Raw genomic sequence first — 27,241 nt, forward strand, 5'->3', positions numbered from 1 at the left:
TAAAATAAGCCTAGGAAGGTGAGAGCAATCGGATAATTGGCCTCTTAGCTACCATTCTTGTAAGCGAACTCCCCATGTACCTACCAGCCCAGCTTTTGTAGCTTGGAAGTAGGTAATGTTGTGTCCCTTAAAAAGATTTTGTAGATGATTTCTTTACCCGATAAGCTAAAGATAACCAAATCTAAATAATAATAATAATAATAAAAACGATTGTATGTCTTATTATCAGCTTTGTGAGGAATTGGCGGGGGAACTTGAGAAAAGGGAAGCGTTCAAAGTTGAAATCCATGTTCTAAAATTGAGCAAGTATTGTGAATAGAAAGGATATTACTCTAGATGCAATTCATGGGTGGTATTTCTTTATTTCTTATTATCATTTTAGTTTTTTTTTCATATTATTCTTTATTATTTCCTTATTTCATTTTTACATTTCATTAGGAAGCCTATCTTTATTGAAGGAGAATTAAAAAAAAAAAAAAAACTGAAAGTTGGAAAGGAATAAAGAGAGAAAAAAGTCATCAAAAATTGGATTTTATAGGATTGGACTTGATTTGGATTTATATTGCTATATCAAACCCATTTATCACCGGAAAATTGGGATTTAAGGATGGAAACAATAGCTTTGAAGCATGACAACTAGGAGTGAGTAAAAAAATTGAAAAACCGATTAAACCGAGAAAACCGGAAAAAAAAAATAACCGAAAAAATCGAACTGTGAAAAAAAATCGATTAAAATTTTAAAAAAACCGACCGGTTCGGTTTCGGTTTTATAAGCCCAAAACGGACCAAACCAAACCCAAATGAAAAAAAAACGATCCAAACCGGAAAAAAACCGAGCCAAACCGGTTTAAACAAGTTTTTGTCCTCAAAAAACAGAACAAAAACTGGTCGGTTTGAAGCGTTTCAGTTTTTTTTTTAAATTCAGTTTGGTTATTTTTTTTTAATAAAAACCAAACCGAAAATAATCACCTCTAATAACAACTCCTTTTAGGCATAAACTATATCACAATCAACCTCAATTTTAATCCATTTTAATGTACTCAAAACCCTTTATAAGAAGTTAAACTTCAAAGCTATTGTTTCCATCCTTAAATCCCACCAACTACAATATCAATTTAAACTAAAAAAAAAAAAAAAAACTTAAACTTCTAAATCTTAATTTTGCTTCTCAGTGATCATTCACTTGTGTATGTGCCCGGGGCCGACGAGGATGACCACAGTAATCACTCTTTCCTTGTAGGCCTATTCAATTTCTATCCAAGAAAAAAAGCCCAACTCAACAATGGAGAGCTGAAATTGGTGAGCTAGGAATTGAAGATTCCATCCCCCTATTAGACATCACTAAATTTCATCATCAGTCAATTGCTGCACTTTCCATTCAACAAAAACCAACATTGCACTGCTCATGAATCAAAGATCATCAAGGAAATATAAACAACTAGCCTCAAGTAAGGTCTCCTGTATTTCCTATGAACATTAACATGGGATATCCAAAAACTAGATCCTCAAATTGAAATTTATAGAAGAACTCCGAATAGAATTCAAGTTTTAAGTGGTATGGTAATATCATTGCTTCTATCATTGGCATTCTGCAACAACCACCAAAGATTTCAGACTGGTGGGGCGTGGATTGCAACTGAAATATCGATCTGAAACATGGATGGAACACTTCATCTTCCCTAGACTTGCCGGGAAAGTTGCACAGAGAAGTAAAAACTTGCGTAAGGAGTTTGTGATATGAACATCAAGTGCAAGAAAGCAAACTTAAATAGAATGCACAAGGCTCATGTAACAGGCTCTTAAACATCTTCCATCTTGATTTTTTTTGAAATCCAAGCATTGATGCAATATTGAAAACAAATACTGTAATAAACAACTGACCTTTTCAACTACATCTTTTGAATTTTGTGAGTGGCAAGTTCAAACAGCATAGGTATTTCTACTGTTACCTATAGGAGTTCCATAGCTTGCAAATGAAATATGTTAAATCGTGCTCGCTGATGGACAAGCTAGCTGTACTTTAGGTCTTCTGCCACTAATCTTCACATGCTTTATATATAGCACTTTGGTTATGTTCTATCCATGAAGATAGTACTGGAGCAAAATGAGAAACGGTATGTCAACAAACACCACCATTATTTACTTTGGAAAGAATGTTTAAGAAATATAAATTGGTCCTGATGAATATAATGCAACGTTTTACACTTGTTTGAATGATACACCACCCCAGATCTAACTGAATTGGTACCACTTGCAGCGATTATCAGGACCTGGATTAGGATAATTGGGAATAGTGTAAGAGGAAAGAATAATAAATTTTTATTTTTCATAAGTAAAAAAAAATAGAAATAGTCACTTGATATTTTGGTCATTAAAAATTCTAATCAGTTCTAGGGTCTAAAAAAAAAGATTGATTGCATAAAAAAAGGTTTTAACACCTTTAATACACCTTAACAGAGATAAGTTGTATTGTTTATTTGTCTGATATAAACTAAGGTATTGTTGTGTGGTCTTGTCGCACCTGACATCTCGGCGGCCTTAAAAATTCTATGGAAAGAACAGATTTCTGACATCTTGTTTTTTGATGGAAAAAAGGTATGTTTAAGGAGTCGCCACCTAATATTATGGTCACTATAAATCCTAACTGGTCAACAGAGATTCTATGGTATAGGACTGGTTAAGTGAAAAGAAAGATATTATCACCCCTTAAACGTCCTACCTATGACATGCTGCATTGCTGTTTTTATCTTAAATTGCTAAAAATTTATTGGTTTATGCTCTGATGGTTTGCTTGTAATATTCTTGACTTTGGCGTAAGTGAATATTCAATTACGGATATTTCTAACTCTAGCGTTGGTAAATATTACGTAGCTAGAAAACAATAATAATAAAATATAATAAAATAAATTTAAATAAGTATTTTTATTCTTGACTTCGCGTTAGTAAATAAACCAATAAAAAAAAATTTATTTTTTATGCATGCATATTTTTTATTTTATTTTACTTGTTTTTATTTTTTATTATTTTTTATAAATTTAAACAAGCCAGTGACCAGGCCGTTTTTACCCGCAAGCGTGCGTGAATTGTTCACGCACGCTTGCTACAGTCACCATGTAAATAAATTTCTAATGCACAGTGTTTGTGAATTATTTTGCAAAACTGGAGACTCTTAAGTCTTACCTGGGAGCAGGATGAAGGCGATGGCGTGCTGTTCCTCCTTTCGTTTACTTTTCCTTTGGTTCTTTCTTTTCTTTTGCTTTCTCTCGGTGCAACCTTCGCCTGTGTTTGTTTTCCTCTGTTTTTTTTTTAGTCTCCCCTATTTGCTCTGTCCTTCTCTGCGGATTCTGTGTTTTCTACCTTCACTCCCTCTCCTTTGTTCGGCTGTTTTTTTCTTTTTTTTCTTTGTCCTCCCCGGGTTTATACCTCTGTTTCCTCCCCCCGGGTTCTTTCGGTTTTCCCTTAGTCCCCTGGTTTGTTCCCTTATCCAGTTCTTCCCTCTGTTTTTTTTTTTTTTCTGGTCTCTCTCTATATACTCTCTGTCCATCCCCTGCTCAGGAAGAAGACGATGGTGATAAAGGCATGAGATGTTGCTGGTTGAATGGAAGCTCCCTCCTCTGTGTTTTCTCGTTTTCGTCTCTGTGTTAGGCTCGTTTGCCTTTCTTGGTTTTGTTTCTCATCCGTCCTCCCCCTCTGCTTTCTTTCTCTGGCCAGAGAGAGCCATGCCGTTACCCAGATAATAAAGTGACTGTTATTGCAGGAATAATGGCGATGCATCGTTGGACATCCGTTTTTTTTGGGTCGGGTGAAGAAGATGAACAGCGTTGATATTAATGGCCATTTGCGTTTTGGTCCTCGATGTTTTGAAATTTTATATTCAAGTCTTTGGGTAAATTGTAATTGTACCCCTGCATCTCAGCGCCATTTACACATTTGTCCTTGGATTTTAATTTCTTGCAATTTTAACCAGAATCAGCCTTAAACTTTGATAATTTTTCAATTAAACCCCAAATTTCAGTAATTAAACTAATTTCAAATTCAATTAAGTCTCAAAACTGATCAACTCTTTAATTACACCCTTGATTTGATTAATTAAACCAATCCAAAGTTTAATTAAGTTCACAACCTTCCAATTTGTCTTGACTCAAATTTCAATTTTTTCTTCATTTATTTCATTTTAAAAAAACATTTATCATTAATTATTTTTATTTTTTAATCTTTTGTCATCATTTTTTTTATTATCACTTTTCAGGAAATACAGTAAAAAAAAGACTAAAAGGGTTAAAATTAGGTTATGACAAGTCTGTTTATAGTTTTAAAAAAATCTTTCTTAGTAAGAAGGTTCTTATTTTATCATTAATTATTTTATTTTTTAATCTTTTGTCATCATTTTTTTTATTATCACTTTTCAGGAAATACAGTAAAAAAAAGACTAAAAGGGTTAAAATTAGGTTATGACAAGTCTGTTTATAGTTTTAAAAAAATCTTTCTTAGTAAGAAGGTTCTTATTTTATCAGGTTAAAACCTAAATGTTCTAGGACCCAAATTAGCATCGCAATTATTTTCCTAGATACAACTAATTCCTAACGCTTAAACAAATTAATTTTTGTAATATTTTTGAGAATTTAGCCAAATTTTAAAGAATAATCATAAACTAGTTACAATATTTATTTATTTTATAAAAAATGATAAAAATGTTTTTTTTTTAATTTTTTAGAAAGTATGCATGAATTTGTTTTTAGAATTTGACTGTATGCAATTAAAACATTAAGGTTTACAAATAATAAAAATTAAAAATTAAAAAAAACAAATTAAAAAAAATTAAAATTTGCAAAATGGCCATTCCAAAAGTTGGAAACGGGTTGGAGAGACTGCTAGGAACTCAAGAAGCACATATTGAAAGACTCTAGGCTAAATGAATAGTGGTGGCATGTCTGCTTTAAGCATCGTCGTTTCTGGTAGCGCGTGAACCCACAAAACGTCACCGATAAAGTGAAAAATAAATCGATCGAGTAGATTACCTCTTCCTCTTCATGTCTATCGGCAGAGTCATACACCATCACTTGCAAAGTAAAGAAAAATACACAAACAATTGATTTTTTTTTTTACTGATCTGTTTCATGATCAGTTTTTCTCAATTTTTTTCTTTCCCTTTTTGGTGATAATTTAAAGAGGTGATAATTTAAATGATTTCTCTCAAGTTTTAACATTGAAATTAAGTTTAAATGAAATAAAATCGAGAATCTGAAAAATATTATTTATTTGTAAACAATTGAATAGACATCATCGGACCACCCCGCAACGGTGACCAGGCAACCATTATTACAATAAAGGTGAAGCAACATGAAAATAGAAACATCATTTTGAAAGTAAAAGTGAAACAAATAGCACATAACACAACTAATGATGGGACAACCTTAAACTATTCATAAGGTTCACATCATGTATAGTTTGCTAAATGCATGGAGCTTAACTGTTAATAATCTCCAGATGAATCAACAAGCCATTTTCTGGAGTAGGTGTTGGATTGTAAATGATCTTTTCATCAGGATTTACTTTCCTCCATTTGAACTTAGTCACCACATTATGCATGAAAACCAGTGTTGCTAGCCGAGCATACTCTTTTCCGGGACACATTCGAGGTCCTCCACCGAAAGGAACAAAGCTGTAAGGTGCCGGCCCCCTCCCCTCAAATCTTGAAGGATCAAATTTTTCTGGATCTGGAAAATACTTAGGATTTCTGTTCGTGGAATATGTTGTCCAAAAAGCCTGCACGTAGGAAACTTTGTATAGATTAATACTAATAATTATAACCTCATAATCATAAGAGAATAAATTTACTTTTAGTTGTTGAGTTTCTTGGCTGACTGACTAAGAAATCTGGATATGTACCTTCCATCCTTTAGGAATTGTAAAACCTGCGTACGTGAAGTCTGTGATTGCCTCTCTAAATGTTCCTGGAACGGGAGGAGAGAGCCGCATTGCTTCACAAGCCACACACCAAGAATACTTCATCTTCTTAACATCATCCCAGTTCAATAACTCTCCTGGATTTTTGGATTTGGCAATCTCCATTTGTTCTATTAACCAAGACAAAATCTCAGTGAAATGACGTGAAAACATGTATGGTAATAGTATGTTATGTGTGGTCTGGGAGTGGTCTTTTTGTCAGCAGATCTCGGGTGATCCATACTGTACTTTTAAGTTTTAATTCTTAACCATTAATAACATAATTATCACACACAAAAAACAGTATGTTATGTGTATATCTCCAATTCTCGATTAAAGAATTAATATAAAATTTTTTTTTCTAGTTGAAATGTTTTATGATATAGTATTAGTTAAATAATCTAGGGAAGTTATAATTCTACCATCCTTAATATTATAAATTTCAAATACAAAGAAAAAAACCAAAGAACGTTTCAAACTTATTCGAGACATACCTTGGAGGACATCCTCGTAGACTTGGGGATACTCAGCAAGATAGTTCAGAATGCATGTGAGTGCAGTGCTCATTGTATCATGGCTGGCGACAAGCAAACCGATTATCTTGTTAGCAATCTGTTTTTCATCATTTGTTTCGCCATTCTCATATGATGCCAGGAGCAGGCGAGTTAACAAATCAATACTTTTCAGCTCTTTGTTCTCCAAAAGCTCTCTTTTCCTCTGCCTGATGATTGCTAGAAGCTCCTCCCGAGCGATTTTGCCTCCTTCGACACCACGACTGAAAGCCGTACCAGGAATTTTAATAGGAATTGATATTAGGCCAGCTACAATGTGCGTGAAAGGATTTGACAATCTTGTTAGCTGCTCAGGATCTATCAAGTTCATAAACACTTTGCAAGCTGAAGCAAAGGTGTACTTCTTTGATAGTGAAAACACCTGCACTTGCTTATGTGGAGACCAATCCGTCTCCAATTGTTCCTTGGCCATGGAGTCCATGACAGGGATGTAATCTTGCAGAGCATCTGGCTTGAGAAACTCAGGCAGGACACTTCGCATTTTATTGCAGACTTCTACAGTGTTTTCTTGATTCTCAGGGAAGAACCAAACTTTAGCCATTGAGGGCGGCCACCATGAAGTAACATACTTGTTGTGGCTGGTGAACAAAAACTTGTTCCCTGAGGCACCACAAAATACAACAATTTTCTCCCCAAACAAAGAGGTTTTGAACACCTCAGGGGAGAATTTGCACATCCTATCGATGACAAACTTCTCAGGGCACCCCCGTCGGTGATTCATTGCAAACTCCAAAGTTTCTCCTATGATGGGCCATCCCGTGTTGCCGGGTGGAAGCCTAAATCCTGAAAGTTTTCTCCTATGAAAGAAAATGATAAAAACAAGGGAAAGACCGAGAATGGCAAGGTGAAGGAAAGTTAAAACCATGTCTCTCTACTAAACGAGCTAGTTAACACAGTGAACTAGAGAGAAAGCGAGACGGGCAAGCATTAGCGTAGTCATCAGCATGGATTTATACAAGTTTGAACCGGCATTCAACATTAACAATTTGTTAATGGCAAATTACAAAAACCATAAAATCAGTCCTAAGCCTTTAAATTTGTTCTATTGACTTCTATTTGCTTACTGTGCTTTTATTTTATTATTTGTTCTACTTGCTATGAGAAATTAATCACATTCACATTGCCAATCTAAGACTAATTTGCCACAAAGAAAAGACATCAAGGAGGGTTAGTTACAAAAATATCCCTCATTCGTATAGTTATTATTAGGTTATTTCCCGAGCAATAGTTGCAACTTTGAACAAAAAATTTTTGAACGAGATAATATTTTTTGTAGAAATATTTTTGATATTGTAATTAAAATCGATACAACGAATCAAAATTGAAAATTTTTTACTCAATTTTTTATTTAGCTCGGATTTTGAAATAAATCGTGTCAGACTTATCCCAACATGACCTTGTCAACTTGGCAAATCCAAAGAAAAAAAATAAGCAAGTTAGGTTAACCCTATTCGACCCGCTAAACTCGTGACCTAAGTTATGGACTCCAGTGGGTTGAATTAATTTTTTATTTTATTATATAATAAAAATATATAAATCAATTTTCAATCAATTGAATTATAAAATTCAATAAAACCCAACATTAAATGAAGAAATTAAAAAAAATAAAAACAAAAAGCTAATAAAAAAGAGGTTTAGATTCACGGGCCTGAGTGACCCAGCACGACTAGACAGTTCATCCATTATATATTTTTTTCACTATTTGACCATTAAAATTCTACAACTAATAAATCTTTAAATTCTTGAGCTATCGCAAATGTGTATAGCAGATTAATTTGCTCAGTGATTTGAATGGAAAGTCGACTTGATATTAATAATAAAATCGATAGATGAAGTATATAGACAAAATAGAAACATTGATGATGACTCCATGCATGAATAAAAGGTATTTTCGTAATTAACTCAAAATAAAAACTATAAGGCATCAGGTTTACTGTAGATCAAGAGTGAAATTACCATGGATTTTGCTCTTAACTATAAGGGTAGAATGATATTTTTCAATTGGTCAAAATTCATTAAAGATTTGGACAGAGCAATAATAATGTCCTTGTAATTTTATTTAGCATGGTGTGATTATTTCATTACCCTTATAAGCAAAATATTCTAAACATGGGAATGAGAGCTTTATTGTCTTTTTTGTTTTTTAAAAACAATTAAAGTACTAATTTAATCTTTCCAATAAACAAAATAAAATATCATTCTGGAGTTTTTCGGTCTAAATTTTAACAGAAATAAATTATTTCATTGCCCTTAAAATTTAAAAACCTTTGCCTTTGGTTTAGGTTTAGAAGTACTTTTGTTTTTTATATTTTGTAATTATCGAGTTTTATTAAGGGTAATAGTGTTATCTGATAAATAATTAAATTAAAAAAAAAAAAGAAATTAAGGTGCGTGTACAATGCCTACAAGGTTTGGACAACTCGTGCCCGGTGGCCGAAACCTTACTTCTAAGGCAGCGACCGAAGCATCCTGGTGTTCCCTTCATGCATAGGTGGCACATGTTGCATAATGGTCTAAAATTTAATAGGTCGTGGATTTGAGAGTTTAACTCAGGTTTATAAGGTTCACTTGAGTTTTTCTTTTCTTTTTTAATTTTTTTTTTGTTTCATCCTATAAAACTTTTTTGTTTTTTGTATTCACTTTATATGGGATTTTGAAGTAATTTTGAAAATAACATGGGTTGCCTTGACTTTTTTTTTCAGTCTTTGTTAAATTTAGATTTTTTAAAGGAATTAATTAAATTAATTAATTTCATCCTCCAACATTTAATCCTTCAGGTGTTGAGCTTCTGGATCGAGACCAAGTTTAGAATTCAACGGATTGCGAGTTTAAAAGATTAACTTTAGTCTAGAAGGTTCACCCGGGCTAGCTTTTTTCTTTCCTTTGTTTTTCTATCTTATCCTCTATCATTCTTTTTATTCACTTTCTATGAGATTTTCATGTCATTCTGATAATAACACGAGTTGCCTCGAGTTTTTTTCAGCCTTTGTTAAATTTAAATTTTTTAAATAAAAAAATTGTTAATTAGATTAAATTTATTGATTTTTTTATTTTAAATTGTTAATTGAATTTATTGATTTTTTTCTTCAACATTAAATTGGTCAAATGTCTAGCTTCTTGATTAATTACAGATTTAGAATTTAACAAATCATCATGTCTAGATTTTATTTTATTTTTGCTTCTTTTAAAATATTAATATTACATGAGCTTTTATTATATTGAAAAAAAAAAAACAGCATCAGGGCACAAACCATCTAACTAGTGATAAATTTAAAACCCAAGAAAGTCCATGGCCATGTTGACAAAATAAAATAAAAGAGCAATCAAATAAAATAATGGGTTCCTTGTGTTTCTGCACCAAGCGACCACCCAATTACATCAATGGATGTATAAGTAAATTATATTGCATGTATAAAATACAATATATATATTCTTTTGATGTTTAACTTCTCTCAAATTAATTAAGAATGAAACATCATGTTTGATGTATCCAAACCATCAATTTCGAAATCAATATTTTAAGTAATAGAATATTGTTATCACTCAAGCCAACTCTACTTTAACTGGCTCTATGTTTTGAACAACTTGAAAACGCAAAAAAAAATATTTTGAAATTAAATGCCAGGTTTACTCAAATTTCTCTCATGGAAGAGCTAGTTTGACCAAGATTAAGAAAAGCACTGAGGCTTGTGGTCCAGTGGCAGAGGCAAGGTTTCTTTGCATCTGTCACCTGGGTTCAAGTCTCAGCGTACACGTCTGTCACCCTCGCAGTGTCTTACCTGCCTACTGGGCTTGCAGGGTGTTCAGTGAGTTCGGGGATTAGTTGTGGTGCGCGTAAGCTGGTCCGGACACCTCGGGTTACCAAAAAAAAAAAGCATTCGTATAATTATGAGGGGTGTAGTTTAATTAGTCAGGTTCTAGATTTATTCCCTAAAAATTATTAGTTCGAGTGTCACGAATCTAGTCATTGGAGACTTAAATAATCGTTAACTTCAGGACCTCGAGAGATTAGTTGAGATACGTATAAATTGATCCGGATACTCAAGGTTATCCAAAAAAAAAAAAGTAAAGCATTCGCATGGCTAAAAATTAATAGTACATGATCACCATATGATTTTCATCCTACTTAAAACCTCGAATTGATTAAAACTCATCCTCGTTATATATACCATTATATTTGGAGGCTTGACAGCATAACCAGATATTTCTTTTTTTGATTGGATTGCAACCTAATCTTTGAATCCAAAGAAAAACATGATAACTCTGTGTGTTTTTTTTTCAAGGAATGAAATTAATGATCAAGCAGGCCAAGCCAGTTGTTAAGATAAATGCCCTTAGCAATGAGTAAAAAATAGAGATTGAGAAGGAGGAGGAGGAGAGAAAGAGACTTCTGCAGCTTAGTACAGAGAGAGTTAAATTCTTTATCACTTGCCTCACATGTTTTCCACACATTACTATGTATACCTGAAGATGACTATCTTCCTCTGCAACTAACTACTCCCTAACTGCGACCTTGCTTCATGAGCTTCCCGTCCAATATAGCTACAGGAGCTTCCCGTCCAATATAACTACTCCCTAACATTGTTGTGTTTAGTATTGCGGTAGCTGTTGTGGTTGTGTTTCGAAAAAAATTATTTTATAAAAAGTACTTTTAATTGAGATTGGTTTGAAAAAATAGGTGTTTGGTTAAAACTGTGGTTGAAATTGAGGTTGAAGAAAAAGTAATTTAACTGTTGTGTTTGGTATTGCGGTAGCTGTTGTGGTTGTGTTTCGAAAAAAATTATTTTATAAAAAGTACTTTTAATTGAGGTTGGTTTGAAAAAATAGGTGTTTGGTTAAAACTGTGGTTGAAATTGAAGTTGAAGAAAAAGTAGTTTAATATGTTTGGTTAAAAATGCTTTTGAAATTGAGGTTATAAAATAATTTAAAAAAATATATATTAATATTGATGGTTTTAAATTTAAATCTTGTAGAATTAATTATTCCTATTACATCATGAAATAAATAATACTTTATATAAAATATTTTTTTATTATTCCATTAAACTATTTATAATTCCATTACGTACAAAATTCATCCGATAAGAACTACAGTTTTCATAATTTTTTGAGCGTGTAATAAAATTAGATAAAATATTATCAGGTATAAAATTGACATTACAGTGCGAGTGAATTTAATTCACTCTATACTAGTTTTTCGAGGAAAAAAATATTGTTCACATCACAGTGCGAGTGAATTTAATTCACTCTAAACTAGTTTTTTTAAAATAAAAAACTGTTAATAAAATTGACACACTGAAAAAAAAAAAAAAAAAACTGTTCACGTGAACAGTGCAAGTGAATTGCACTGTTCATTGTTTTTTAAGTGAACAGTGCAATTCTCTTCCACTGTTCATGCTAATTGCATTGTTTAGTGAACAGTGCAATTAGCATGCACAGTACATGAAAAGCAAGAATTCCTTACTTTTCATTACCTGCATTTCGGACGCAAAAATCATGTGGGACCCATAAATAGTAAATCATTTTTTTTTTCATTACCAAACGGCTGCAAACTGCATTTTAATTAAAACGTAGCCGCAGCCGCGTAAACAAACGGTCTCGCCAAGTTTAATTCTTCTTTAGCAATGAAACATGAAAAACTGGGTGTATCACAGCTCTTTCTAGTAATTCCAGTTTATATATATGCAACTAAACCAAGATCTAATAATAGGGACCATAGAACCATGGATTGAGTTTAAAATGCTCTCTTAATATTATGCTGGGCTACTTGTATGGTTGAAGTTTCAACTTTCAAGTAAACATAATCACCTTCCCGGAATTCCCTATCAGTTTTGTTCTTACTGCCATCTACTTCTTCCTATGTATAGCTCTCCTCAATTGGTTCTGTAAGAAATGATCCATAATGGCCCAGAAATTTTCTTTACATTTAAAACACTTCATTGATTCATAATCATGGAAACGAGAAAACAATTTTCTTTCTTTTTGTTTTACATAACTTGTTTCTTACCCTTCCATTCTGATTTACCAGTTGACATTCTTGTGTCCTTGTTAGTTTACTAGCCATGCTCATCATTATACAGGAACTATTTCATTTCAATAATATATTTAGTTATTTATCAAAATTTCTAGAGCATCTTCCCTACACCGGTCAAAATCATTCTCTCTCTTCTTCCTTCTTGACAAGTGTCTCCTCTCTAAAGCTCTAGAGATTAGAGCTTGAGAATTGAAATATAAAAAAAAACTAAAATTAAAAGGAATAAAAATGAACAACAACTACAAGGGCTATATTCTAGATTTCTACGCCTCATGAACAGTCCCAAAGTGCAGAGTTTCTATGTGTATAAACAAATAGAAGCATATTTGTTTCAAGGCACAACGATGCGGAATATACAGTCTGTTTTGATTTGAAATACAAGCACATTAAGCTACCACTTGCTTTCAACCAAAAGCTACGCCTCTTATTATAGAGTCCAATAAAAAAAATACATAGTGTTTGTATGGATTAACATGGGGAATACTATACATTAAAATTAAATAAAAAAAAAACAGAGAAGAAAATTACAATTTATTGTCAACAGGGAGTGTGGAGATCATGCCAAAATCTTTATTATACAACAAACTAATAATAATGATTTTATAATACACAGTAAGAAAATCTTAGAATTCGATATGTAGATTGTGTGATACACACAAACACACACACCCCCCAAATTAACAAGAAGTCAATGACTAAATCACAACATTTTTGACAATTTGATTAAAATAGAATACAAAGAACGAATTTTTAGTAGCGGCAATTTGTAGTTTTCTCTTCCTTCTTTAGCAGTTTTCTCATCTACTTGACATGAATGTAACAAGTCAAGTAGATGAGCTGGCCTTTAGCAGTTTTGATGTGGAAAGTTTTTGTAAATTAAGGAGGCATCCAGGTCTCAAGGAGCATCTTCCCATTTCCTTCAACTTTTCTATCATCTTGTCCCTTTCTGGGGGTAATTTTTACATTGTCTAACTTAAATGGTGCAAGAAAGTTATATTAAGAAGTTTATTTTTGACATTAATACATTAAAACAATCCAAAAACCTAAAAAAAAATAGTTTTTAACAGAAGAAAAACAAATTTTTAAGAACTGAAGATTTCACCCCGTCAAAGTTGAAGGAGTAATAGAACTTGATTAAAGCTACAAGTTAGCTGATCATGGAACTTGGTTTTGACTTTAGGTTAAAATTTAATAAAATTCTCTTTGTAAACCTCTCTTAACAATTAGTCAAGTATCATATCATTTTCTGCAACCATGTAGCTCGGAGTCTGAGTCTTTATATCCATTCCTATAATTAAAATAATAGTATTCAGCAGTGGGACTAACCTAATTTTTCCAGCATCAAAACTACAGCCTACAGAGAAAAAAATTGGAAAAGCATAGACAGAGAGAGGAGGCCTGCCCTAAACTAACACCTCCTAAAATATGAAAGAACTAAGCTTCAACCAACAGGCCTGGGAGAGACCATATTGTGGTGGATTCATTACGAAATTCTTTCTTTACAACACATAATACCATTAGTTGATCTACGAGCAACATGCAAAATCTCCAGGATTCTTTTTTTCTACAGATCATAGAGACATCATATACAGAAAGATAGAACCAGTCCACCAAAATTCCCCAGTGTACCTTGCAGTCCAGCAACAAAAGAACAGCTCCTGTCTGTCGTGATTCTGTCGATAAGTCTGAAGTGAATTCATTTAGCATCTCTCAAATATCTTGTAAAGCTTCTCCAATGAAGCTACCTGTGCAAAGCAAGGATCATAAATCAGTCTTGCAAACATATGCAGCATAGTGTAAAATCCCTAACAGAAAATTATAGTATAAAAGATAATCAATGGCAACACTGATACTGGAAAAATAGAAAGGGGCTTTTTAGAAAGGAACTGATCATACATGTGAAGCAAGTAAAGCCACCAAGTAAATGTAGCTAAGCAAAATGGACCACATGAGATTTTCATCATTTACTTGAAAGCTGACAACAATATTAGGATGGCTGTCAGCCAACACCAACAGTGAGTTCTTTCTTGGACATCAGGAAGACCCAAGAAATGGTTAATGAAATAAGATGGAGGGCTAAAGTTATCTAACTTGAATAACCTATGAAACACCCTAAGCAGGAACTCCCAATATTGTTAATTCCACAAGAACATGTAAGCCTCTATAACTTAACAGAGGTTCCACCATTGAAGGGAACTCTGCTCAAGTTTGAACCAGAAAAGGGATTTCAAAAGTTTTTAAATAAAAAAAATTCACTTGTAAATTATTAGCACAGAGTATGATCAACTATCCCTCCACTCTCCCACCACCACCACCAGCGCTAGCTGATTCCTACAAAGACCAACATTTGTCCGCTGTTAATTGTGTCAGACACCACTGGCCGCGCAACAGCCACCAGTAACCACAAATTACCTTTTCTAAATAAAAATAAAAAGTCAAAACCAGGTCATCTTGCAAGTTCCATTTGGAATGAAACTGAAAATCAAAAGCAAAAAGCAAAAGCAAAAATAAAAATAAAAACTGAATGGCATACTTTCAGGCCCCTGTATTCTTACCTGAACAAATGTCCCATTTGTAGCCATTGAAGTTGGTGGCTTTAAAAAGAGTCTCATGGAAGGAAATAATACATGCTGTATTGACCATTCACGCTGGGCCCATGCAGTCTCTGCCTCAGACAGCAATTCATGCTCAAGTTCATCCTCCATTTCAACATCTGTAAAAGTTCAAATCTTAAAATGCTTGCCGATCTCTAAGTAGAAACTCCAAAGAGGAAAGATCATTTCTTAGACAATGGAGCTTTCTATATGTGTTTCCTCTACTTGAAGAATAGTGGCGGGTATAACTCAAATCAACTAAGCCTCATGTCCAATGTAGTTGGGGTGAGCAGTGTTTTAAACAATATAAATCCAGAGCATAGTCATTTACAGGTATTCAGTGACTAGCAAGTTGATTTACCTTGGTGAAAAAACGTGCATGCCAAAAACTTTTATCATCAGGTAACATCATCAATTAGCTAGCAAGAAATGCAAGCAATTCAAGACCACAAACAGCTAAGTTCGTACTACAAAACAATGAACCAGGCTAGTAAGAACTCCCAACATTACTTCTTCAAGAAGAAACCTAGCTGATCCTTTTGCCCCCACCTGATTGAGCCCAGCATTCAATTGCTTTTTTCAACAAGTCTGCATTTTGGTTTTGATCCTATATTCAAGCTTCAGAGCTTCAAGATAAATTCATTTCTATGCTTCCATTGATCCTGAAATTGGTTACTTGGGAAGCAAAGAGATGAAGATGGAAATAGGCAATTTTAGAAAGACTATTGCTTTTATGTCATTACTTTCACCAGATACTCCAGGTAGTGATCTCAGGTAGCAAGGATTTAACAATCATTGCTGTTACATGAATGTTTTACAGAAAGATGGAACAAGGTTGGAAAATAAAAGTGGACAGATAAAACTGGAAAACATCACGGGGCATTTGCTAGTGTTTTTCATGAGAAGATTGATTGAGAAAAAAAAATCATTAATCAATGGTCTTCGAGACTAAAAATGAAATTGCTCTTTCTGTCAAATAACAGAATTGGTTAACCAGATAAGGCACAAGAGGGCACCTGAACGATGATCTTAAAACAGAAAACCATGCTGTTTATATGTTTTAACTTTTGTCAATTATACAAGGCTGTGATCTAAGTTAGAAATCACTACCATTAAATGTTTTTGCAAAAGAAACACACGATTTTGGAAATCATTCTAAATAAACAAACAGGAATATTGAGGCTACTAGAATGTTCCATGTGCAGAATGGAGACAGAAAATTATGAAATAAAGATCCTCAGGGCTATTGCCATACCAAATCTAAAAGAATCAGTTAACTAAGTACCACTCAGGAGCACAAACCAGCAAAGTGTTGTGCCCAAAACCACATAGGTGATCAAGTGAAATCAAGCAAATGCCACAGCAAAGATTTCGTTCAACTTCCCCTCTTTAGAAATATATTATTTTTGCAAGAAGGGAAGAATATTTCATATTTAAAAACAGATTATAACATGAAATTTAAAGCTTTGCACCTACAACAATTAAATGATGAACTGCAGTATAAGAAGACATAGCACATTTTAAAAGGAACAAAAAAAGTGTCTTGTAATTTCATTTCTCCATACATCATTGTATAAAACTTCATGACAGTACCCAAAAGTTGTGGAATTATTTAATGATTTTTGCTATTAGCAGTGCAGTCATCACTATTTAACATATCTGATAAATTATGAAAAGCATTGTATTCCCGCAAATCCTACCTGAAGAACATATACTTGTTTTGCAGCTCCTATTATGGCTACACAGAAGTGGTGATGCTAAAGTATTAAAACGTTCATAGTTTACCCTCAAAAGCCACAATTACCATAAAAAGAAAAGGAAAAAAAATTCAAAAACTTTACTGTCACAGGTGTCAAACACAAAACAATGCATGAAATTCCAAACAGCAGATGTACCTATGTCAGTTGCTTTTTCTTTATCATCGGGATTCTTTTCAGGTTTCCTTCTTCTGTAAAATTGTAAACCATCACCTGAGGGACTGGGCAATAGAGGAGGATGGATGGCATAGAAGTTCCCAACAGCAGCCGCAATTGTTTGAAAGCAATTCTTTTCATCCTCCCAATCAACCTACAAAAAGAGTTGAAAATCAAATATATGAACAAAATGGCATACTTACATAAGAGATTGATGGTTTGAATCTATATGCTTGCCAACTGTTTAGGAACTTCCCACATTTTACATCTGGATGAGATTCTACAGAAAATGGGCTATTTCAAATTTTGGCATTACAACAGATAAAGTGAAAGAAATAGAAAGAACAAAAAAGCTTCCTCACATAGAACAACAAGCATCAAATGTGCAATTCATTTATCATCAAAGTGTTTCTATCATGGACAATTTTGTTGAAATTAGAGGTGCAAGAAAATTTAAAAGAATTTTTTTTATTGAAAAATTTTAGAATAATGAAGAGCAAGCAAATAATAAAACGTGCTAATATACTACTTATACTTGTTTTCAAAGCATCAACAAAGGAATAACAACAAAACAAAGAGAACAAAAAAAATTTTCAATTGAGAGACTCATCTCTCATCTAATATTTAAATATCAAAGAAGTGAAGTTTCAGGAATCTCAAACCTACATCATTTCCCAAACTAAGTACAAATTCAGGGATCCGATCCATGTCAGGTGTATATTGGTCAAGTATGACAGGAAGCCGAGACAAATTCCCATGTGAGTCAATGTATATGCAGAAATACTCCTCTAGAAGTTCTGCCTTATCCTTTAGCAGTTCAGTGTTCATCTGAAGAAAATCAAACGTACATGATAATGAAAAGATACTGTTAATGGCAGTCATATTTTTGGCACAATAAGAAAACAAAAGCTTGCTCCTTCAGCTATGGTAATACGAAGCCTTTGACTCTGTTGAAAATAAAGCTCTAGAAATTAGCAGAAAAGGCTACCAATAAAGTCAAAACTTAGAACCTCAAGAAAAAGAAAGGTAAAATGAGGAACGGACATATATTTAAGAACCCATGTTCATTATTGAGATAAAAAAAAAATTGAAGTAATAACATGAATGTGATATCATCAGTTGCTCTAGATCTACATGAGAATGAAAAGATATTGTTAATGACAGTCATGTATTTCCCTTTATGAAAAAAGTATATACCTCTGCTTTATGACTTTTTTTTACTGTGACATGTAAATCAACTCGAATTTATTTTTAAGTCACAAGAGATTGCACAAGCAAAGTAAAAATTCGTTTTGAGACCATCTAAACGTGCATGCTTGTATCAAAACTAAAACTTATAAAAAGAGTGCATATTTGAACAACAAAAGCCACAGTTCAAAAGAAGTCAAGCAAATTCTAGCTCATCCACACATCAGAATGTTTTGTTCGAATTCCAATAGGAAATATACTACCCAGCAATTGTTAGAATGATACCTCATAAGGTTCAATAAATTTGTTATACAGAACTTTAATGGTAATTTAATGAAGCTATCAACGTAAGAGAATAGAAGTTACTTCTGCAATCTTCTCTCTCAGGTCTTCATTTTCGTTGGATTCTAGATCCAAGTCTTCTTCCTTCAATGCCAACATAATGAGCAATCTAAGAGGGGCTGGATCACTCAGTTGTATGACATTGAAATGAGCAAATCGTCGTAGAACTTGCTGATACATGAGCTCTTTGCTGTAAATGCATAGAAACAGAACTAATCATTCAGTCAGTGGAGGAAGAATATCATATAGGTTCCTAGTGGCTTGGCCCATTTCTTAAAGCTGATGAAATAGGCTTGGTTGAACGCCTCTTGTTGTTTTTGGACTGGACCAATTAAGCAAAAAAAAAAAGGGAGAAAAAGAAGAAAGAAAAATAAAGCTGTTGTGGATAGTACTTCCAAAACCAACTTAGAACAACTATACAAGAAATAAATGTAAGGAATTGTTATTTATCCAGAATAGTTATGAAGAAGCTGTTGGTGAAAGGAATGGGGAAGGGAGAACATACATGCATGTATGCATCAAGTTAAATAGGCATATTCTTCCAAGCAAGCAACTTCCTAGGATCATTTTATTTTGGAAGCAATGCTGAATGCACCTTCAATCTTCATTACATAAAAAAGGCATTCATGCATAAAGTGGCCATGCTAAGAAGTTGACAATACAATACTGGACACCTATATTTGTTATAAACAGATAATTAATGCAAAATTTCAGTCAGCTTAGAATTGTTACCTTAAGTTCACTACATTTGCAAGATACAGCTGCGTTTTATACTGAAGCAATGCAAAAACATCATCTGCCATTCCAATATATGTGCAGTTTCTGACAATATCCAGCAGACCTACAGTAACATACATCAGAAGAAGTATCTGATACATTGTATCTTATGGAAGTATTTCTCTTTCCAAAGCGTGATAAATATGGTCAAATGCTACCTGAATGACAGTTTCCATCAATATCATTAACAAGCTCCTGAACAGAAGAAATATCTGCACTTTCCTTAGGGTTTCTTCTTTGTCTAACTGAAGACCTGCAGTTGTAGAATTTAAAGAAATCAGGTAACTGGTTATGTGTATAAAAATCATTCAACTCGCAATTTTATTATTGTGATTGTTGAAATTGAACTCCAACTTTTAGCGGAAAGCAATTGCCTACTCACATGAAGAATAAAAAATAGAAAGGGAGCATGCAAACTGATAGATAACCAATTTAACACAAGTAGTCTATAGTATTCTATATAAATTTCTAGCCTTCTATCATCCCATACTATCACATTTATAGAGTTCTGTAGTTTTGTGCTCTCTTCTCCGTGAGGTCTGAATATCAAATGCTCATTGAACTCTCATCTAGCTTCTTATGTTTTTTACATTACAAAGTTTTGATCATTAAAAAATATTTAGGTGGATTAAAATTGAGCTACAAACAACAAAAATTTTCACATGAACAAAAATTTGCAGTAAAATACAACGTGTTTCCTTCCCAAAAAAAAGGCATTTAATGAACTACTTCAATTAATATAGGATATTTTGCTAAAAGTTGCACTTAATGCCAGTTATCAGTCAGGGCTAATTGACTAAAGAGGCCTGAAATGTGCAAAAAAGAATGCCTTATTTGATAATGAGATATTCAAGAAGCATCAGAACAATCAAGGATGTTCATAATGGCTGCACTTAAAGCCAGTTAGAAGGGTTAATTGACTCACATTGGTCACATAAAACGACAACTGATTAAGGAACCTACCTCACAGCTGCCAAGCTAGAATTCCCTTCAAGATTATCAACAGGCCTGGCTTGCAAATAGGCATGCAGCCTTCCAGCAGGATCCGATGCATCAGTTCTTACCATTTTATTCACTGGAACTTTTTGCGATTTTGACCCTGATTATATGCAATAACATAACAGTATCTTAATAGGCATCGCAGTGACTCTGACAAAATTGAGGCAAACCATAAGATAACCAGTATATTAGCTCCATACCATAAGGCGAGGGTGAGGGGTTAACATTTGAATCCTTTTTTGCACTTAAAGTAACACTTGGAGAGGAATCCAACGTCTACATGCATGAAAAAGAAGAAGGAAATAAAGCGAAAAGGATAAATGCATTAATATAGAGAACACTAGAAATAGTGTCACACTCACCACAAGTCTAGTAAGAACAGAAAAGAGGAAAGATATACAGTTTAATTCTTGCCCAGTGTTAGGCAGAAAATACCCAGTGAACATACAGATAGGCTCCATAAGTAATTTAGAACATTCAGCTCAAACTGTGAAAGCAGAACTTCTTGAACATTAGAGTCCAAAGTAAAGCTAAATGCTTAAGACATGAAATGAGTTCAAGTTTCAACTTTATAATCTCGAAAGAGCCCTTTCTATCTTCTAACTTCTAAAACTACATATTACAGGACTTCATGCAGTGTGGTCTTGGTGACTTGATGCACAGGTTTAGTCTAATCCTATAATATATTGCTTATTATCAACGAATTCAGGCAAATGAGGAAATAATCCAAGATTATATAGTGATTAGAATAGGATGATCCAATAAAATTTGGGTATGAATTTACCAGTTACTATATGTTATCAAAAGAAAGACACTCTAATGGATTTGGTACTTCTTAATTGGATCCAAATTTTGAGGTAATATTAACAGATTGGTCAGAGTTAAAAGAAACAGATAGCTAAGAAATTGTGAAAACATCTAGTTCCAAGTTTCATTACCAAAATGTACCTGTTCTTGAAATGTCCTAGCCTCGTTTGAGTTCCTCAATTTTGATTCAACAGCAGATTGTATCGTGTTAATAATGAATTCTTGGTTCAGAAGGCTTACCTGCATATTAGCACATGATTTCTTTACTAAAAGCAAATTAATAAATAGTTTTGGAAGGGGGTAGAATTTAAAGTAAATGAAAAGCTATACACTTCTTTCTGTACCAAATTCATATATGATACAAATACAGTTTTATATTTTATATTTTTCCTTCTACATTAATAAAACAAAACAACTCATTGGCATTTAGTATAAATGTAAACTGAGCATATAAGGCACACCTAGCCTACCATACCCATGTAAGCTTATGCAAGTAATGAATAAACAATAAGCATATTCCTTTTCTTTTTACCTTCACAAGAACTACCCACCATAAATGTTACTGAAATCTGTCCTATGCATGTATGAGAGAACACCTAAGTTCACTCCCATATGTGCTAAGAAGCCAACTTGAATTTCAAAACTTATAGTTATGCTCTCTTATGTAGCAAACAATAGCAGCTGAAAAAAGTAAAGAGTAGAAGATCACACACATTATTGCATATCTCTCGTCATAGAGAGTCTATCCACCTTTCCATTTTGAGATGTCCCAAAATTACTGTCCACTGAAAATGTCAAAGCATTAACTATTTGGTTTTTGTGTCATACCCAGATTAAAATCCACTTTCACTCTTAATCTAACTATTTTATCTCTCATTAACTTAGATTTAAATAAAACTCTCCATTCATTGAGCTTTTGAAATATAATTCATGCAAATTTGGGAGTAAATGTCTCATGAATTTTTAGAAAAATTGTTAAGGTAATTGTGCTCTTTATAAGGTTATGATATTGTGAGTTCCCAAAGACTTTGTAGCATGTAATGATAAAAAAAATATAACAATAATAATAATAATAATAATAATAATAATAATAATAATAATAATTGTGGTTTATGTATTTCTTAGAAAAAAAACAATTTGTTTTGTTGTTTAAAGAGAACTAACTAATTAGGATATCCAACCTCTCAGCACTAGCCCAACACCAAAAGATTTATGTATGCTTGATTCTGAAATACAATAAAAAGGTAACACTAGAAAGTGATGTGAGAATAGATGGCATGGAATCAAATTAATTTTTCTTTGATAATCTATGTATAAAGTTGAAACTTAGGGACAGAGAGCGTATTGGATTATTCTATATTCTTCACAATCACTCAAGGAACAGAGAATCAGGACATAGTTAAGACCTAATAAGGCTACATGATAAAGATTAAAATGGAAGGAATCAATTACAAGGTTTATGAATTACTTGAGTTTAAAGTTTGGTATTTTCAGTAATTGGAGGATCTAAAATCATCTAATGGCATTTATATGGCTATACACAATCTCTCAACTAAACCATCCATTTGTGGTCTAAACAGTTGCAAAAAAGTTACATTTCCTAGGAAGCAAAGCAAGACCAACTGTAGCAGACAGATTATCATTAAATGACCAAACAAACAAAGCTAGAACTAATAAGTAAACGAAACATTTAGAACAATGGAATATTTTTTTCTGATTTCAGCACACCTCCTCACGTTAAAACAGAAAATCAAACTAATATAATGGACTGATTTGAAATTTCAGCAAACGAGTTCATAGTCTCCCATTTAAGGTGAAAAATTGTCAACACAGCAAAGAAGTGAACAAATAAAAATCCCAAGGCTTATTTGGGTGGATGGCTTATCCTCCATCAAGCTTTTATAATTCTTTTTACTCATAATACAGTTCTATTATCTAAATAAATAAAATCCCCAGCCTCAGGCAGGTTGCTACAGTCCAATTTCACACAGACATTCACAATACTTCATCAAAATTCTTGGCACGTCATGCTGCAATAGAATTTACAGTGAGTCATAAATGTGCTACTGACAAGATTAATTTATTCGTTCAGAGTGCGTTCATAATGTAGTATGCTCTTGTTGAAAACAACTGGGAGAATTGGAATTAAAATTCAAAATGCCACATAATTATAGTTAACCCAGCATTGCAGCATGTTTTAATACACATATCGCAATAACATCTTTATCAGCAACTGTTAACATAAAAAACCAAGGCATAGGACATGAGACAAGTCGAGTTCTGTAAAAAATGCCAGGGGAATTTGACACTGCTATGGGATTTTATTTTATTTTTCTGTTTCCCCCTAGGATTCTAATTATGAGTAATTGCAAAATAAAACATTCCACCTGATTTTTACAGAGAACAAGGGATCTGAGGACATTATTTTCCTTTTTCTGCTTTATACTTATCCATATTACTCCCCTCATTGACCAGATTTATTGAATAAAATTATCCATATTCCTGGAAATGCGTACCTCTCTCTTTGTTGGATGCACATTCACATCAACATGCTCAGGTGGCAATACTATTGACATGTATATGAAAGGTTTTGAAGCTTTTGGTAAGGTAGCAGCATAAACAATTTCGATAGCTCTCTTTAAAGCAGTGCATTCCACTAGTCTATCTGTAGCAAACAAAAAAGTCCACGGTAAAAGAAAGTTACAATAGGAAAATGTGTGAGAACCAAACTATTTTCTTTCTTTCTTTTTTTTCATACTCTTACAGGAAAAGAAAAGGGGAAAAAAAGAGTAAAAGGTATATAACTTCAAATAATTCGCAATTCATCATATTTTTCTTCTTTCCATAACAATCCACATAAAAGAATTTAGCTTGTGGATTGTACTGGAAAGTCAAAAGAGTGCTCTAAGTTTAAGACTCTCATGTAGACAGTACCACTCAATAAAATTAACAGTAATGGTTCCTGAAGTTCAGGAAACCATACAAGAATCACTCCAGTTTTTATGTTATATGTGATAAAAATGTCAGAAGCACAGCCGCTTTTTCTTGATCATGAAAATAGCTCATGAAATGGGGGGAAGGACTTCTTGTTACAATTGTGAAAAAACACATACCATTGATAAAAAGAACCATTGTTGTTTTCTTCGCCACATAATTTGAATTGGAAATGAGTCCATCCATATTAAAAACTGAACTTGAAGGATCACTGTCTGGAACTTCTATTTTCATTAGATTGAGAGCAACAGAAACTCCATAAACAGATCTGATGGAATCAAGCCTTGATGATGTGGTCACTGAGTGGACATCTGCTCTGGATGCTCCATGCTGATTACAATAGAATTAAAAAAAAAATTACCAGAATTGTTCAATAAATATTCAAACCATGCAATTCAATACTGTATGTAAAGCTAAGCTTTGATAATCAAGAGACCAACCTTTCTGCAAGAAAAGCTCACGTTAATATGATGAATCGCAAATCGGCTTAGCAAGTCCACTATTTTGGAATAATCATCTGAAGAATTCTGGAATGTCTTTCTCCTAGCAATCATGTTATAGAACAAGTTTTCTACCTAATAAGACAAGCAACTAGATTATTTAAGACGCAGCAAAATCCAAATTATTTGAGGAAGAAAAATACTTATAAAAAAAAAACAACAATAATAATATTATAGAAAATCAGAGATTGTCACTAAAATTTCCAGTAAATTCTAACCTTTTCTCAGCAGGATCAAAATCAACTAGCATTCATTCATTCTCGAGGATTTAACTATTTGATGACATATATCAAAATCCACATCATCTATCAAACAACCTTTAACATACAACGGTCTTCTAAATTTTGCACTCATAACGACATCCCCATTTTTTTCTCCCTTCATTTACTTTGTTTTCTATATTGCAAATTTTTATGAATTAAACAAGCAAACCACATATAAACTCAAAAGTCCAATTCACACACACCATTATCTGCGTCCCTTTAACTGCAGCACAAGGCTTAGGCTCATCCTCCATTACCCCATCTCTATATGAAACCCTGAAAAAAAAAAACAAGAGCAATAACAAAACCCAGATCCTCCATTAAATTATTGATTTTCACTATATGAAAGTGAAAACAGGTAAAGTTGAAAACTTTTCTCAGAAGCATTTAATCAAACAGTTAAAATGCAAAAAAAAAAATTGTTTGCTTGCCTGTAACCATGCAATTTTCCTGGAGTAATAGTAGTGACAGTCACATGACCTACATAAGTCATGCTGGCCAATGCCTCTCCTCTGAACCCCATTGACTTAATCGACTGTAAATCCTCGTAATTAGTCAGCTTCGACGTCGTATGCCTCTCGCATAATATAGGCAAATCCTCACGCTGCAGAAAATTAAATTAAATTAAATTAAAAAAACAATTATTTTACCTTTGAAAATTAAAATTTGAGTTTTTTTATTTATTTAAGTACGCGAATGCCGTGGCCGTCATCGGAGACTTGAATGAGTTTAAGGCCACCGTCTTTAACAACGACGTTTATAGAGGTAGAGTGCGCGTCGAGGCTGTTTTCTACTAGTTCTTTGATGGCTGAAACAGGGCGTTGAATTACTTCTCCGGCGGCGATTCGGTTGACCACGGACTCATCTAGACGGTGGATTTTTGGTGGTTCCGATGGTGAGTATGGTGTTTTTTCTGTTTTTATTTCCATTAGGTCGGTTTCCGGTGATGTTGGAGGTGAGTGTTCACCGGCTTCCATTTTTGTTTAGAAGAAGAGAGTGAAAATGAGTGTCTTCCCGTATAGTGTTGGCGGGTCACAAAGGAGGGAAAGAATTACGTTATTTTCTTATATTTTGATATTTTAATTGCGTGGGAGATTTAGGTCCTTGAATTATGCAGATTGTATCAGATTAATCACTCTACTTTAAAAATATGCAATCCCATCTTGTAGTACTTTAATTTCAAGACACCCGATGAAATTTACGAGCTCTTTAGTAATGGAAAGTTTTTCCATTTTTCGCTCCATTTCTAGTTTGCAAATTTTAATAAAAAGTCCGAAAATTGAAAAATATGCGCAAATCATTTTTTTTTTTTTTAAGAAAAGTCCTTTTGTTGGAAAGTTAACATCTTTTTTACAAAAATTCTAATAAATTTACCTAATTGAAAAATCAAAACTATTTAAAAGAAAATCAAATCAAAAAATTGTTTCACGTCAAAAAGATTTAGTGGAACAACATTTTTTTTCTTTTATGTTTTTTAATTTTAATTTTTACAACAAAATCATCTTTCATATTGGTTTTATTAGAAATTAAATTTTATAATTTGTTTCAGTTTACTTTCTATAAATTTATCCTAATTTTATAACTTAAATCATGAATTTGGTAGATTGACTCGGGTTTTTTTATTTGTTTTTTTATTTGAAGTTTTTTTTTCAATTTCATCCTTTAATATTGGGTTAATTGAGAATTAGACCTCATAATTTGGTTCGATTTGCTTTCTTTGAGGTTATTCCGGTCGCGACATAACCCAGATTGATTCAATTTGTTTTTTTGTGTTCTTTTTTTTAATTGATTTTTTTTTCAATTCCATCTTTTAAGATTGAGTCAATTGAAAATTGAGTTTCATAATTTATTTTGATTTGCTTTTCATAAAATTATTTTTATCTCATGACCAGAGTCGTGGATTTGGTAGATTAACTCAGGTTGATTCTTATTTTATTTGTACTTTATTTTTTTTACAATTTTATTATTAAACACTTGGTTGATTAAGAATTGAGTTTTATAAGTTGTTTCGATTTGTTTTCTATAGAGTTACCATAGTTTCATTACTCGAATCGTGAATTTATCAGGTTAACCCGGGTTGACTGAGGTTAATTTAATATGTTGTCATCTCAATATTTTTTTTTAAAAAAAATATTTGAAACATTTTTTAATCAAACTATGTGTTTTCTAATAGTTGAGATTGTATTTAAACCTATAAATTGACCAAATTATATCAATCAAACATGTTTTGCACCTGTTCTCTCAGACATCTGCATTCTCAGTAGTAGAGATGTTTTGAATCGTTCACTTCCAGACTTGTTTGTCCAATTTAAA

At 32.9% G+C, this 27,241-nt stretch overlaps 2 protein-coding genes across 2 annotated transcripts; both read right to left on the reverse strand.

Moving 5' to 3' along the window:
• Positions 1–5,242: 5,242 nt before the first annotated feature.
• LOC7455277 (beta-amyrin 28-monooxygenase) lies at positions 5,243–7,478 on the reverse strand. Its single transcript, XM_002325928.4, has 3 exons — positions 6,441–7,478; positions 5,890–6,077; positions 5,243–5,766 (listed from the first exon to the last, which is right to left on the reverse strand). Exons 1-3 carry the CDS (start codon positions 7,381–7,383, stop codon positions 5,467–5,469), a joined length of 1,431 nt encoding a protein of 476 aa, XP_002325964.3. The 5' UTR covers positions 7,384–7,478; the 3' UTR covers positions 5,243–5,466.
• Positions 7,479–13,991: 6,513 nt separating this feature from the next.
• On the reverse strand, positions 13,992–25,958 carry LOC7455278 (DNA mismatch repair protein MLH1). The gene is made up of 16 exons (XM_024590947.2): positions 25,621–25,958; positions 25,360–25,532; positions 25,132–25,204; positions 24,606–24,740; positions 24,285–24,495; positions 23,688–23,836; positions 21,313–21,411; positions 20,565–20,640; positions 20,329–20,464; positions 19,524–19,618; positions 19,321–19,429; positions 18,613–18,778; positions 17,725–17,886; positions 17,041–17,212; positions 15,107–15,264; positions 13,992–14,296 (listed from the first exon to the last, which is right to left on the reverse strand). The coding sequence occupies exons 1-16, from the start codon at positions 25,903–25,905 to the stop codon at positions 14,252–14,254; spliced, it is 2,244 nt and encodes a 747-aa protein (XP_024446715.1). The 5' UTR covers positions 25,906–25,958; the 3' UTR covers positions 13,992–14,251.
• Positions 25,959–27,241: the final 1,283 nt, after the last annotated feature.

The sequence above is a fragment of the Populus trichocarpa genome, chromosome 19 (assembly GCF_000002775.5).
Source record: "Populus trichocarpa isolate Nisqually-1 chromosome 19, P.trichocarpa_v4.1, whole genome shotgun sequence".
In the NCBI taxonomy this organism is placed as follows: domain Eukaryota; kingdom Viridiplantae; phylum Streptophyta; class Magnoliopsida; order Malpighiales; family Salicaceae; genus Populus; species Populus trichocarpa.

What these genes read in the sequence shown, in the direction of transcription:
- LOC7455278 (XM_024590947.2), bottom strand. Translation starts at nt 25,905, where the DNA reads ATGGAAGCCGGTGAACACTCACCTCCAACATCACCGGAAACCGACCTA. An exon ending in CCCCTCACCCTCGCCTTATG is followed by an intron (nt 20,465 to 20,564) that starts GTATGGAGCTAA and finishes GCATATAATCAG; the next exon opens with GGTCAAAATCGCAAAAAGTT. An exon ending in TGATGGAAACTGTCATTCAG is followed by an intron (nt 19,430 to 19,523) that starts GTAGCATTTGAC and finishes ATGTTACTGTAG; the next exon opens with GTCTGCTGGATATTGTCAGA.
- LOC7455277 (XM_002325928.4), bottom strand. Translation starts at nt 7,383, where the DNA reads ATGGTTTTAACTTTCCTTCACCTTGCCATTCTCGGTCTTTCCCTTGTT. An exon ending in CTACGAGGATGTCCTCCAAG is followed by an intron (nt 6,078 to 6,440) that starts GTATGTCTCGAA and finishes CTTGGTTAATAG; the next exon opens with AACAAATGGAGATTGCCAAA. An exon ending in CAATTCCTAAAGGATGGAAG is followed by an intron (nt 5,767 to 5,889) that starts GTACATATCCAG and finishes TCCTACGTGCAG; the next exon opens with GCTTTTTGGACAACATATTC.